Below are 13,055 nucleotides of genomic sequence, written 5' to 3'. Positions count from 1 at the left end.
GCCGCGGCCGGCCCCGCCCCGGGGCGGCGCACCCCGGGCCAGGTGAGGCACTGGGGGGCCGCCCAGTTCCGGCCCGGCGTCTTCCAGGCACCAATCGCCGCACCCCAACTCCTCACCCCACGGAGCCCTCCACGCGGGGCCCTCCACGACGCCCTCTTTCGCGTCGGAAATCCAAGAGGCTCGGAGCGCCACCGCGGCCTGCGGACCTGAGCAGCCTGGACACGGCTCCGAAGGCACGGCCCCGGAGAGCCCGGGGTCCACGAGGTCACCGGCCTCGGCCCCGGGGGCGCGCGGGCGGCTCCAGCTCGCCCCGCCCCTTTTCGTTCCGCCTGCCCGCCCTCCCTCTCCCTCAGCCCCGCCCCTCCGCCAGCCCTGCCCCGCCCTCTTCGCCAGCCACGCCCCTCCCCGCCATTCCGCCCGCCCTGGCGCACAGGCCGCACCCAATACGCGCCTCTGTCAGCAGCACCCACCTACCAGACCTGACCAACCACAAGGCCCAGCCCAGACTTCTGGCCCCGCCCTTGGCCACAAGGCCACGCCCACCCTTTAGGTGCTGGGCGGATCACCCTCCTTCGGGGTGGACGTTGTTGGTGCGGGCGGGATGTTTGCAGTGCGCGTGCGCAGCCTGAAGACGCGCTGACGCGGTCTTTAAGCGCCAGCGAGCACCGGGGAAGATGGCGGAACGCAGTCATAAGTCCGTGCTATTCGTGTGTCTGGGTAAGGGTGCGCTTGGGACGCTGAGGGCCTCCCGTGTGCCCCAGGCTGCACACTCGACGCAAACCTGGGCCTGGGGCGGCGGCTTTGGTGGGCCGGGCTGGCGGAGCCCTCGCCCGCCGTGTCCGCACTCGCCGGCGCTTCTCCCCGCGCTGCGTCCTCCCTCGCTGTCCTGTTCCCGCAAGCCCGAGTGCTCGGAGCTGGCCGCCGTCCGCGGCACGGCGTCCCCGGTTCCACCCGCCCGTGGGGTAGGGCCTGCGGCTGCACGGGACGCGTTCTGCCGGGACCCTCCCCAGCCGAGGCTGCGCTGCTGCCCGGCTGCCCACCTGCCCTGCTGCCCGGCTGCCCACCTGCCCGGCTGGCTACCCAGCTGCCCAGCTGCCCACCTGCCCGGCTGCCCCGGCTTGTTGGCCGCGCCCTGAGCTGCCCTTCTTAGCAGTGTCCACCAAAGGAGGCTGACGGCCTAGGTTCCAGCTTCCCAGTATCCCACGCCTTCTGTAAACTTGGTCTCCATGCATGAAAACTGTGACGTTTTGAACATTAACCCTTCAGATACTTTCTATCTCAGAATTATTTTGATTCTTAGGATTTCAATGTTGAGGCTTCCTTACTTAAAATAGAATTCACGCTTTAATTCTCAGCATGCGTTCTCAGTGCTTCCAACCCCGGAAGATGACTACTGAGTTGTCAGTAGTCCAGTTCTTCCAGATACACATTTTCTACAGAAAAAGCGGCTCCTCTTTAGGATGGCCGTTTGCCACAACTTTCCTACCCCCTTACCTGTTCCCACCCACATGTGGGTGTTCCCTTCCTGATCCAAATACAACTCTTGCTAAGATGCTCTACTTTTTTGGATACTGTGTTGTATCTTGTCTGGAAACCCTTGTATTTTATGAGGTCAAATTGATATACACCTCTTTGCTTCCTCAAAGAAATACACTGCTTCCTTTGGCCCTTGAGATACTTTATTACAGAAATTTCATTGTAATTATTTGACAAGCCTGTTGAGATCCTAGTGAGATTTAGCTGTATTACAAGTAATAACTATGGCATGTTTTTCTTTGTTTTTCCAATTTTAGGGTAGTATGGTATATGAATCTAAGTATTGGTAGTAGTTTATTTCTATGAGGCAAAATGTAAACAACCCATCCTATTGATAGTGACCATCATTGGATTTTTGAGGTCCTTAGTGAACTGGAGAAATCAGAAAATTTATTAAACAGTTTGTTTCAGGTTGGGTAATTATAAGTGTCCCAGGCTGTGTTTATTTTTTTTAATAATGTTGGATTTTTTTCAGCATAGTGGCTGTTAATAGGCAAGTGTATGCTTGCTTATATTTTTCTTTAATACAGCAACTTTTTTCCCACTCCCACTCACTATATTCCAAGCAGTGGGGATGATAGAGTAGTGAACACCACAGATAACACTCAGTCACCGTTTGCCAGTTGAGCAGTGCTATTGTACTGGTTCACTTAAAGAAAAACCAGGAATTGGTGGGAGTGGGGTGCAGTTTGTGACTAGAAAAGTCTCACCTGAAGTGACCCACATGTGAGCAGATAATTAAAGGGAGTGAGGAGGCATGTTTATTCTGGGCCAGATGTCAGCTGGTGTGGTTTTTAGGCAGTCCTGCTGGCCATAGCCCCAAATAGGGAAGCCACAGTGGCTAGACCTGGAGACAGGAGGCCTTTCTCAACCTTGAGTCCTCCTTTGTGTCTGAGGAGTGTGTAGATAACTTGAGTGACTGTTTTGTCTGCTTCCATAGATAATTAATATCCTCCTTGATGCATGTAGAAACCTTAGGTCCTTACATAGAGTGGGTGCTTTAGGCCTGATTATGCATATCCTATAAAAAAAAAAACAGAGTGAACACTTTAGCTTTGAGGTAAAACCAGTGGTTTTGCCCTAGACAACTCAAATTATCAAACTTAACTATGTCCGAATATAACTTTATTCATAGACACCAGCATTGGAACATTACCTAATTGGTCACATGTTACAAGTTTTTCTGCTTTTGCATTTTTTCAGCTACTTAAAACTAAAAATTACTCATAGCCTTCTGTGCAGTATACAAAGGTGGTAGTCCAAGAGATGTAATTTCTGGACCCCTGTTTGTGGTGCAGATCTTGGGAGACTTGTGTGAAGACTTTGACATGCTAGATAAGTTACTGTCATGGCCAGGAATGTAAGCTGCAGTGTAGAGATTAGACTGAAGGAGGGGTTGGTTCTAATGAGGGTGCCTTTGCTAGTAAGGTGGAAAATCTGGAGGTGAGGGGTGGGGAGAGAGTATGAATGCATTCTATACAGTAGTCCACCCAGGAGACAGTGGGAGCTGTATGCTTGGAACATAAAAGATTTATTCCTTCAGAGCCTTCAGTTAGGCTTTTGATATTGAAGTGTAGAAAAGCAGCTGAGGTTTGTCAGTGGTTGGGGTATTGGTTGAGCAGAAGAGCTTCTTACTTCAGCAAGGTTGTGAGAAGAGCTTTGTGCTCTTAAGCTATACCCACTGGGGAAGGTGGCTTTGATCTGAGCCCCAGCCAGTGTGGCTGGGAAGAGAACCTTGGTGGCATATTAATGGACCTTGTTCTGAAGGCAGAGCCTGAGGCTCTATTGGTGGCCAATTGTGCTCCATTTTCTGTTGTTTTTATTGGACAGGATTGAACCCACGGTCTTGCACATGGCTAGGAAAGGTTCCTGCCACACAGCTAAATCCCCAATCCTTGTGGATTTTAATAATGTATTTTATAGTATTAACTTTGGGAATCTGGAAACACTAGATTACAAGTTACTAGCATTTGGAGTTCTTTTCGGTTGATTTTGCACTTAGTATTACTTATAGTTTTTCCAGTAGAGCTTTTTTTCAGTCTATACTTTGTTTCACTTAATTACTTTAAATATAACTATCTGGAGGCAAAATATGGATGAATATTCCCTTAAACACTGACTAGCTCAAGTTTTTGTATTACTATGGAGAAATTAAGCTGTTATTTTACAGTGAATGATAGTTATTAGGAAAGAGGTGGAGTCGGGCTAGTTTCTTATTGTTGTTAGTTTGGTGGTGGTACTGAGGTTGAACTCAGGGTTGTTCATATGTAGAAACTCTTATCTTGAGTCCCAGCCCGAGCCTGTTGGGTCTTGTTTTTTGTTTTTCCTCCAGGCCATCCTAGACACCAGAGTCCTGTTTATACCTCCCATCTAGCTAGGTGATGGGGGGTGCCACCATATTGAGGTTGGGTCTTGCAGTCTTTTTGCCCCTTATGGCTTCAAACTATGATCACCTGATCTATGTCTTCCAAGTGGCTGGGTTTACAGGTGTGCGCTACCATGCTCAGCCTAGGGTTCATCTATTGTGTTTTTAAATGCTGAAATATAGACATCTACTACTATTTCTAGAGTTCTAAAATAATAGCACTTATCCTGACTTGGCATACAGTCAAGGTATTGCCAGGGGTATCCTCTGATGATGTGATCATACACTCTTAGGAAGCCTTTCAATAGTAAGGTATTTGCTGATGGTAATACTTGTTGAAAAATCAAACAAAAATTAGATTGTGGAAAGGAAAAACTTTATAACATGCACTAGTATATAGAGGTCATTCAAAATTAATTCTTGTTTTATGTAGTTTAAAAAAGAGACTTTTTACAACTATAGGAAATCACAATGTATATGAAAAGGGCTCAGGTCTTGTAATATAGAAGCTGAGGAAAGTGGAAGTGAACTGGTCCAGGGACTGGAGCATTAGTGTTTTATCACATGTCTGAAAATTCTGGTTCATCTTGTTTACCAAAAGCTAGGAGAGTCCAGCTTTGGAGAGTAACATCTGTCATGTAATAGCCTCTCTTCTAACAGTTTCACTTTCCTCTCTTCATTTCCTGTAGCCACCTTTTTAATTGTAATCCTAATGTTGGCTTACATGATACCCCAAAATATGGTGCTTTATCTTGCTGAGTACTTTGAACAAAGTCTCTGACCTTCTGCCTACTTGTTTCTTATCCTTGAAGCAAAATTAAATTTCACTAAAGCATATCATAAAAATAATAATTCCCTCCCTCAAGTCTTAGACCTAGAAAGATTAATTACTCTTCCTCCTTCTTTGAAGAACTTCCCTTCAGTAAAGTCCTGCCCCATATTTGGAAAGACAATACTATACAGAGAAGTCAAGAATAATCTGCCTTGCTGAGTTCTGCTCTGTCTTTCACCGTTAGATAGTAGTTTTTGTCCTGACATTCTGCACAGTGGTGCAGAATTCATTGAACCTTAACATGAAACTGCAACTGTCTTTGCATTTTCATTTTGAAGCTTCCTATGGCACATAAAGTTGATTAAATAAATCTCTTAGACTTTTCTTTTGTTGACCTGCCAGAATTGAGTGAGTGATGTTCAGATGAATAAGGAAAGGGGTCACACTTTTCTACCTCACACTGTTGTCCATCAGCCTTTTCATATTCACCTCAGAGATGGTTTCTTTGCCTTTAATTTCTCTAAAAGGGTCGGCAGTTATTTTCCTGTGTTAGAAATAGCTTTCTGTATGTGCCCTAGCACAGTGCCTGGCTCAGAAGGAGTAAGTGTATTAACGCTTTGTGGAACTTATGGTATCGCCTTTTCCCTGGAGCTTTCAAGTTACTGTGCTGTATTGAGTCCAGACCTGGGTGTGTTGTTAGGACCCCCAGGCCTCGCCCCCTTGCGTGCATTCACCGCCATCTGGTTATGAACCGACACACTGAATCCTTGAGTCTGCCACCTCTGGATCCAGTGCTTCTTTCTGCCTATTAGAACCCTTCATCTGTCCAGTCAGAATTTTCCTTCTATTTTGTCTTTGTAGAAACTTAGTTTTCTGTGTTCCTGTAGGGTAGTGTCCGTCTGCATTTATTTTATTTTGATTATACTAACTGTCTCCTTGTGTACAGGGCTGGCCACATATACCTTTTTGTAGAGATCAAATAAATGTCTTTTGTCTTTCCCCTGTGTGGTAACAAAGTTGGCCCTTCTGTTGGCTCTGGAGAAGTAACCTCTAATTGCTTGGGGACTTTCTAGGAATAGTGGAGTGTCTGTTAATCACAGTGGCCCTGTAGTTTATACTAGAGAGAGACACAGTCTTGAGCTAGAAGCCCTGTGAGCCACATACAGCAGTGGGAGGGCCCCAACGTGAGTTCAGCCACATGACCAATTCAGTCAGTTGTTTTTACATCTTTAAATCTCAGTACCAGCCCTCTCTACCAGCTCTTGGGCAAGCTTCCTGGGTAGCAGTAGTGCTCTTGGAGTGCTGTCAACATTCGTGGCAAGAGGAGGGCACTTCATCTCAAAGGACAAGGAAACTCCCTAGTTTGTGCCTTCTTTTTTGGCTAGTTCTAATCAGTATCTTTTAATAAAACTGCCATATGTATCAAACTTCCCTGGGTATGGTGAGTCATTCTAGAGATTTGTCTAACACAATTGATGTCAAGATTCACAGGGTCTGTGAAGATCCCTGATTTGCAGTCAGCTGGAATGGAGTGAGAGTAGCCCTGGGGACTGTAACTTGGCTACTACTCTTAGAAGTTATGGGCAGCTGTGGCCGTTAGGAAGGGCTAACCCTGAACCTCAAGTTGGCTGTCTTCTGGTGGCCACACTCCTTTTAGCATAGGGCTCTTGCTCACGATCACTCAGTAGATCATGTTGATTTCAGCTAAACGTGCTTGTTTATTTGGGCGCTGTTTTATGAATTAACTTATCCTCAAGTGTGATATTCTCCGAAAGCCCCACTGTTGGCAGGGAGACAGGCACTTCCAGTTCGGATACTTCATTTTAAACTGAGTTGCAACCTGCTTCATGGATTTCATGACCTGCTAGCTCATTAGCATCCTTGTGAGAAGTGATTTGGTTATTACTGCTTTCTTCATATTTTATACGTGGGTAGTTGGCAACATCACTGTACTTGTGTTTGATAGCTGCGCTGCATGGGGGTTCACCCTAGACTGCAGTGTTGGTCCTCCACAGAGCAGATTACAGCCACTCTGCCTTGGATGTACAGGGTAGACTGCCTTCATGTTAGGAGTCACTGTCCACCTTTCCACCACAGCTAACACTCTGTGCCCTCTTCCTTCTTTCTAAGGTAACATTTGCCGGTCACCCATTGCAGAAGCAGTTTTCAGAAAACTTGTAGCTGACCAAAATGTTTCAGATGATGTAAGTACCATTCAGTAACTTAAAGAGGCCAGCCTAAACACCTTTGGGCAGGAAGTGCTGGAACATTCTTTTTCTCTCCTGCAGTGGAGGATAGACAGTGCGGCCACATCCACATACGAAGTGGGAAATCCCCCTGACTATCGAGGGCAGAGCTGCATGAGGAAGCATGGCATCCCCATGAGTCACACTGCCCGGCAGGTACCGTACCGGAGCTTGACCTTTGTTTTTTCTTACAGTGGGCCATTGACAGCGGTGCTGTTTCCGACTGGAACGTGGGCCGTGCCCCAGACCCAAGAGCTATGAGCTGCCTAAGAAATCATGACATTAGCACAGCCCATAAGGCAAGACAGGTAGAAGAGATCTTGTTATAATTTATGCTACATAGAATTTCATAACCTGAAAAGTTGTGAGACACTGACCAAGCTTGTTAACCCAGAGTTAATTTAGTTCTAAAAGACTTGCATGACTAGGATTCTGTATTAAAATGTACATGAAGGTTGCATAAATCATGATGGGAGAGCATTGGCTACAAGCTAGCCTGAGCTTTCCTATTGTGTAGCAACACACCCTCCTTAAAAGTTGAAGTGGGATCTTAGCACGTACAGTCAGCTGCTCTGTGAGAGGCTCATGTTACTCCTCCCAGCAGTCGATCTCTCTTGTCACATCCTGCTCCTGCTGGACACATGATGAGTTCTGAGTTTGGGGTTAGATGGTGCTGCTGTGAAAGGGGGTGTGTGTGCGTGTAGTTCTGAAGGATTTATACCTAGCATTGAATTCCACATGTCCGGTTTACACAGCCTCATGAAACAACACTGGAGATGTGGATTTTTTTTTCTCTCAAGTTTGTAGAAGATAGTATTTCTGATTTAATATTTTGGAAAATTTTAGCTCAATTTTTTTGTTGCTGTTTCTTTGAAATGGCTGTCATTTTCTTAAGTACTGTAAGGGTTTTGTCCATCATTGGCTTCAGCAGCTTTCCTGTGGGATTTAAAGAATGCTTCCTGAACTATGACTGGATGTTTTCATTTGTAAGTGGTTTGGAAGTGGGGCCTGAATAACTTGTAAGTGAAAAAGGTTCTTTCAGGCTGTAAAGGCTGCGATCTTTGCAGTAAGGGCCAGTCAGTGCCACAGAGGCCAAGAGGTAAGAAGCCCTACACAGCTTAGGAGCTTAGGGCTCCTGGAACTCACCTAGACCTGATTTTCTGTTGTCTGTGGCTGTGTTCCTGCTACAGTTACAAAGCTGAATACTTTCTGGGGAGAGAGTGTGTCCTGTAAGGCCGAGTCATGCCCCAGGAGCACATTCATAGCTTTGAAGATGAATTTTGATTTCTGTGTGTTTTTTGGTTGTTTTTGATAATGGGGCTGATTTGCAGAAGCTACTTCCTGTCTAGCTGTAGCAGAAATGCTTCACTGTGCATTTTTGTAAGATGTAAGTAAAATCTTCCTTTTCTCAATTATTTTAACACCTAAAAATCATGTATGGATTGACTTAAGTTCTTAAGCATTTTTTAAGGATGAATTAATTGCAGTAAGTCCCAAATAAGCAATGTTTGGATAGTTCTCACACAACTAATTTGGAAAAGTAGTATAATATTTAGTATTATAATACTTGTTCTAATAGATTTTGAAATAAGTGAATATTGTGGAATGTTATACAGTACGGAACTTTGTATTTGTTTAAATGGTGCACTAAAATTAAAGTACATTTATAAATGTTGGCCTATTTTTAAAAAATGAGCAGCAAACTTATTTATTGGGTTTTTGCTCTTGTCATTTTGGTCTATCCCCTTTGACCAGGTTTTCAGTGTTCCTGATAGAATTTCATTTGACAACTCTTTGTGCACATGTATTTAAGTGTATTTCTAAGCCACACGCCAGTCCCTTTGGTGATTAGTTTGCATTTCTACAGAGGGTCTTTGGTTTTTCTTCAGGCCTTCTGTTGCAGTCCTCCACTGCATTAGGCTGTGGAATTATCTCTACCTCCTAAGTAGCTGGGATTACAGGCATGAACAAACACTCCTGAGTTGATTTAGTTTTTTGAGATAGGGTCTTACTCTTTGCCTAGGCTTGCTTTGGACTGAGATCTTCTGATTTTGCCTCCCAAATAAATAGGATATTCATAACCCTAATATTTTAGGTGTTTTTGATTGTTGTGGATTTGTTATTAAAGTTCATTTATTTCTTTATTTTGGTCATAGGGCTTGAACTCTGGGCCTGGGTGTTGTCCCTGAGCTCTTCAGCTCAAGGCTAACACCCTACCACTTGAGCCACAGCGCCACTTCTGGCTTTTTCTGTGTATATGGTACTGAGGAATCAAACCCAGGGCTTCATGCATGCTAGGCATATGACTGGGATTCTGTATTAAAATGTTACATAAAAGTTACCTAAATCATAATGGGAGAGCATTGGCTATAAGCTACACTAACTTAACTCAGGGTTAACAGAGTTAACTCTACTACTAGGCCACATTCCCAGCCCTAAAGTTTTATTCTTAAAAATTATTTTCACTTTTGTTCTGAAACATGTTTTTGGTTTTCCTTTTCTTTTTGACTACATCATTATAATAGTCAAAATCCACAGATAATACTTTCACTAACATTTTAAATAGGTTTACATTTATGATGTTAGAACACAGTATATGTTCATATTGGAGTCAGCAAAGGTCCTGGAAGGAACCATTTTCTGTGGTGGCCTAACCTGTGGACTTTGAGTCAGAAAGAATTAAGCCCTACAATGTAGAGAACCAATCAGTCCATTCCTGGCCCACATTTGACAGTCTTCTTGTCATTGGTCCTCTCACTGCATTTTCCTCTCTGCTTCTTTTTTTTCCTTAGACACATTTGTCCTCTTACATAGTCCCACAAAGACAAGATCTGTCACTTCAGCTGGTGTTTGTCACCATGGCCTAAGACATTCAGTGCTTATGAGCATGGAGAAAGGAGATAAGAGTTGAGAATGGAGAGGATTAAGAATGAGGCATTTCAGTATAGTGTCAGAAATATACATTGTTGCCAGGCACAGGTGGCTCATGCCTGTAATCCTAGCTGCTTAGGAGGCTGAGATCTGAGGATCACGGTTCAAAGCCAGCCCAGGAAAGTCCCCGTGAGACTCTTTATCTCCAGAAAGATAAACCAGAAAACTGGAAGTGGAGCTGTGGCTCAAGTGGTAGAGAGCTTGCCTTGAGCAGAAGAGCTCAGCACCCAGGCCCAGAGTTCAAGTCCCAGGACTGACACCCCCACCCCCGCCCCCGCCAAAAAAAAATAAAGAGAAAGAAAAAAAGAAATATACATTGTTACTAGGGGACTGAAGCTAATGATGAATTTTCATGTTTATATCATACATTATTTTGTAACTATCCCAAGAAACCTGTGATACAAAATTTCTTTGCAGCACAGTTCAGGAAATACATTAACTGTGTTTTAACCTAAAAATGTCTTAAATTGGGCTGGGAAGTTGGCTCAGTGGTAGAGTGCTTGCCTGGCATGCATGAGGCCCTGGGTTCGATTCCTCAGCACCACATAAGCAGAAAAAACTAGAAGTGGTGCTGTGGCTCAATTGGTAGGATGCTAGCTTTGAGCCGAAGAGCTGAGGGACAGCGCCCAGGCCCAGAATTCAGCCCCCACAACAGACCAAAAAAAAAGTCCTAAGTTATTTACTTAAATGGTTAATGAGTAACAGACTCAAATACAATGTATTTTTTAACTATGTGTCTGATCCTGATATAAATGTAGACCCTGTGTTTTGACTTATTTACTCAATTTTAGGTTACCAAAGAAGACTTTGCTACATTCGATTACATACTGTGTATGGATGAAAGCAATCTGAGGTAATCATATTTTAAAGAGTATTTTTTTTCTCAGTTCAGTATTAGGCCAGGTTTGCTGTCCAAAAGTACCTTTTATTATCTTACAGTGTTAATGTACAGTAATTGTTATAGTGTACAGAATCACTTATTTAGTATAGCAAGACATTCAGATTATTTGCCTGGTAGATCTGTTTATAAAGATGTATCTATAAAGATGTAACTCCAGAAAGGGTTGGCTGATGGAACCGGATACTAGTGGGTTGTGATCTGTATCTGCAGAAGGTAATGCATTGATTTGTACATCCAAGACTGGTTTTGTTACTGCTATAATGATTTAAGAACTGGGTATTTTTTGGGTTTTTTTTTTGGGGGGGGGAATCCGGTTGTGGGGCCTGAACTCTGGGCCTGGGTACTGTCCCTCAGCTCTTCAGCTCAAGGCTAGCGTTCTACCACTTGAGCCACAGCGCCACTTCCAGCTTTTTTCTTTTTGCTTATGTGGTGCTGAGGATTCGAACCCAGGGCCTCAGGCATTCAAGGCAAGCACTCTACCACTGAGCCACCTTCCCAGCCCCTTGTTGATTTTTTTTGTTTGTTTGTTGGTCATGGGGCTTGAACTCTGGGCCTGGGTGCTGTCCCTCAGCTCTTCAGCTCAAGGCTAGTGCTCTACCACTTAAGCCACAGCGCCACTTCCGGTTTTGGAGTGGCTAATTGGAGATAAGAATCTCACAGACTTTCCTGTCTGGGCTGGCTCTGAACCTCGATCCTCAGGTCTCAGCCTCCTGAGTAGCTAGGATGACAGGCATGAGCCACCAGTGCCCAGCTTTATTTTGTTATTTCTTATTCCCCCATTATATCTGTCCCTCTTTCCCCCAGTAAGTCTGACAAAACAGAAGACTTTTTTGATGACTGAAACTGATGGACTAGGTTATTAGACAGCAGTGACTATAGTGTTGATTTGTTCTGCAGGCCCAAGCAGTTCTTATTATCAAAGAAGAAATTAAGGAACAGAACTTAAAGTTACTAACCCAAGTTCCTAGAGTGGGTGGATGTGGAAGATCTTATGCATTGCACTCACCACTCCAACCACAGCCCACCCTTGGTCCTTGCTCACTCCCCATTCGGCCCAGCCTTGCCTGCCCATCTCTAAGATATGGCACACATGGCTTCCTTAGTTCCTTTCTGTTGCCTTTGCTGGTCTCTGAAACACTGTCTTTTGGGGGGCTGTGTCAAAATAAATGAAACAGAAGAAGACTTAAAGATGTACACTTTGTGGGCAGAATCACTGAAAAGGTGCTGCTGTTGGGTCTATCTACTCCCTGAGAGACAGAGCTGACCTAGTTGCATAGGGTCCTGAGGCTCTGTAAAGGGTTGTGTTTCATTTCAATTCAGGTTACGTTGGCTGGACTTTGATGTAGGTATTTCTTAAACCCTCAGCAGATGTCCCTGTTTAACTTGAAACCATAGGTCAGAAAAATAAGTTCATGTTTCAATTTTGCAGAGATTTGAATAGAAAAAGTAATCAAGTTAAAAACTGCAAAGCTAAAATCGAACTGCTTGGGAGCTATGATCCACACAAACAACTCATTATTGAAGATCCCTATTATGTAAGTACATACAGTTGAGGCTGTGGGGCGGCCTAAAGATGGGCAAGCTGTAGCCTGTCACATGACAGGCTGAGGTCTCTTAAGGACATCTTTGTTTTGCAGTATTGCTAGTATTTTTTCTTCCTGTCCTTTCAGGGAAACGACTCGGACTTCGAGCTGGTGTACCAGCAGTGTCTCCGGTGCTGCAGGGCCTTCCTAGAGAAGGCCCACTAGGCCAGCACTGCCCACGGCCAAGCCAGCGACTCACCCCACTAGTGATGTGCCTAAGTGTAGTGGCGTTCCTTAGTCCCAGCCCCTGTTGTTTCTTTCTTATCTTAAAAATAATTGTAGGTGACAATTAGTTTTATTTATCCAAGAATAAAAAGGTTTTGTTTGAGGAAATTAGTTGACTAGTTGAACTTCTCACTTTGCTGATTACAAAACAGTGGAACAAACAAATGTGGGAGAACAAAATACAACTCAGGAAGTAATAATGACTGAGCTCTGGAAGACCTGGACAGTTTGGTCTACCTGGCATGTTGCCTGCCTAGCAATGTAGTGCCACTGCTCCCTGTGTATCGTGCTGACCTGGGCTCGTGCAGAGTCACAATAGCTCCACTGATAGCAGATCCTCTGCCTACCAGAGAAACGTTCTAGATCAGTTTACTCACAGTACACACTTACATGTTTAAGACAGAAGCAAGGCATGGGGTGGCTGTAAGTCCAGCATAGAAGCTGGGCAGGAGAATCATAAATTCAAGCCAGCCTGGGTGATAGCTTGCCTCAGGAT

General features: G+C 44.5%; 1 protein-coding gene across 4 annotated transcripts; it reads left to right on the top strand.

Moving 5' to 3' along the window:
* Positions 1–611: 611 nt before the first annotated feature.
* On the top strand, positions 612–12,667 carry Acp1 (acid phosphatase 1, soluble). Of its 4 annotated transcripts, none has more exons than XR_001175828.1 (6): positions 612–717; positions 6,804–6,877; positions 6,962–7,227; positions 8,110–8,306; positions 10,642–10,703; positions 12,181–12,207. XR_001175828.1 is itself a non-coding variant. In XM_013036257.1 (6 exons), the coding sequence occupies exons 1-6, from the start codon at positions 675–677 to the stop codon at positions 12,497–12,499; spliced, it is 477 nt and encodes a 158-aa protein (XP_012891711.1). In that variant the 5' UTR covers positions 616–674; the 3' UTR covers positions 12,500–12,667. The 4 variants fall into 4 exon arrangements, 3 of the variants coding, with proteins under 3 accessions (XP_012891712.1, XP_012891711.1, XP_012891710.1); XM_013036257.1 differs by lacking the exon at positions 8,110–8,306 and adding an exon at positions 12,422–12,667 and having other exon boundaries at positions 616–717; positions 7,114–7,227; positions 12,181–12,286; XM_013036256.1 differs by lacking the exon at positions 8,110–8,306 and adding an exon at positions 12,422–12,667 and having other exon boundaries at positions 616–717; positions 6,962–7,075; positions 12,181–12,286.
* Positions 12,668–13,055: the final 388 nt, after the last annotated feature.

Source organism: Dipodomys ordii, unplaced genomic scaffold (genome assembly GCF_000151885.1).
Source record: "Dipodomys ordii isolate 6190 unplaced genomic scaffold, Dord_2.0 Scaffold269, whole genome shotgun sequence".
Taxonomy (NCBI): Eukaryota; Metazoa; Chordata; class Mammalia; order Rodentia; family Heteromyidae; genus Dipodomys; species Dipodomys ordii.
The sequence above is the reverse complement of the archived record's forward strand: the minus strand, read 5'-3'. Positions and strand labels throughout refer to the sequence as shown.

Excerpts from the sequence above, each read along its gene's own strand:
- Acp1 (XM_013036257.1), top strand. The coding sequence starts at position 675 with ATGGCGGAACGCAGTCATAAGTCCGTGCTATTCGTGTGTCTGG. Across the intron at positions 718-6,803 it reads CGTGCTATTCGTGTGTCTGG|GTAACATTTGCCGGTCACCC; the intron begins GTAAGGGTGCGC and ends CTTCTTTCTAAG. Across the intron at positions 10,704-12,180 it reads ATGGATGAAAGCAATCTGAG|AGATTTGAATAGAAAAAGTA; the intron begins GTAATCATATTT and ends TCAATTTTGCAG.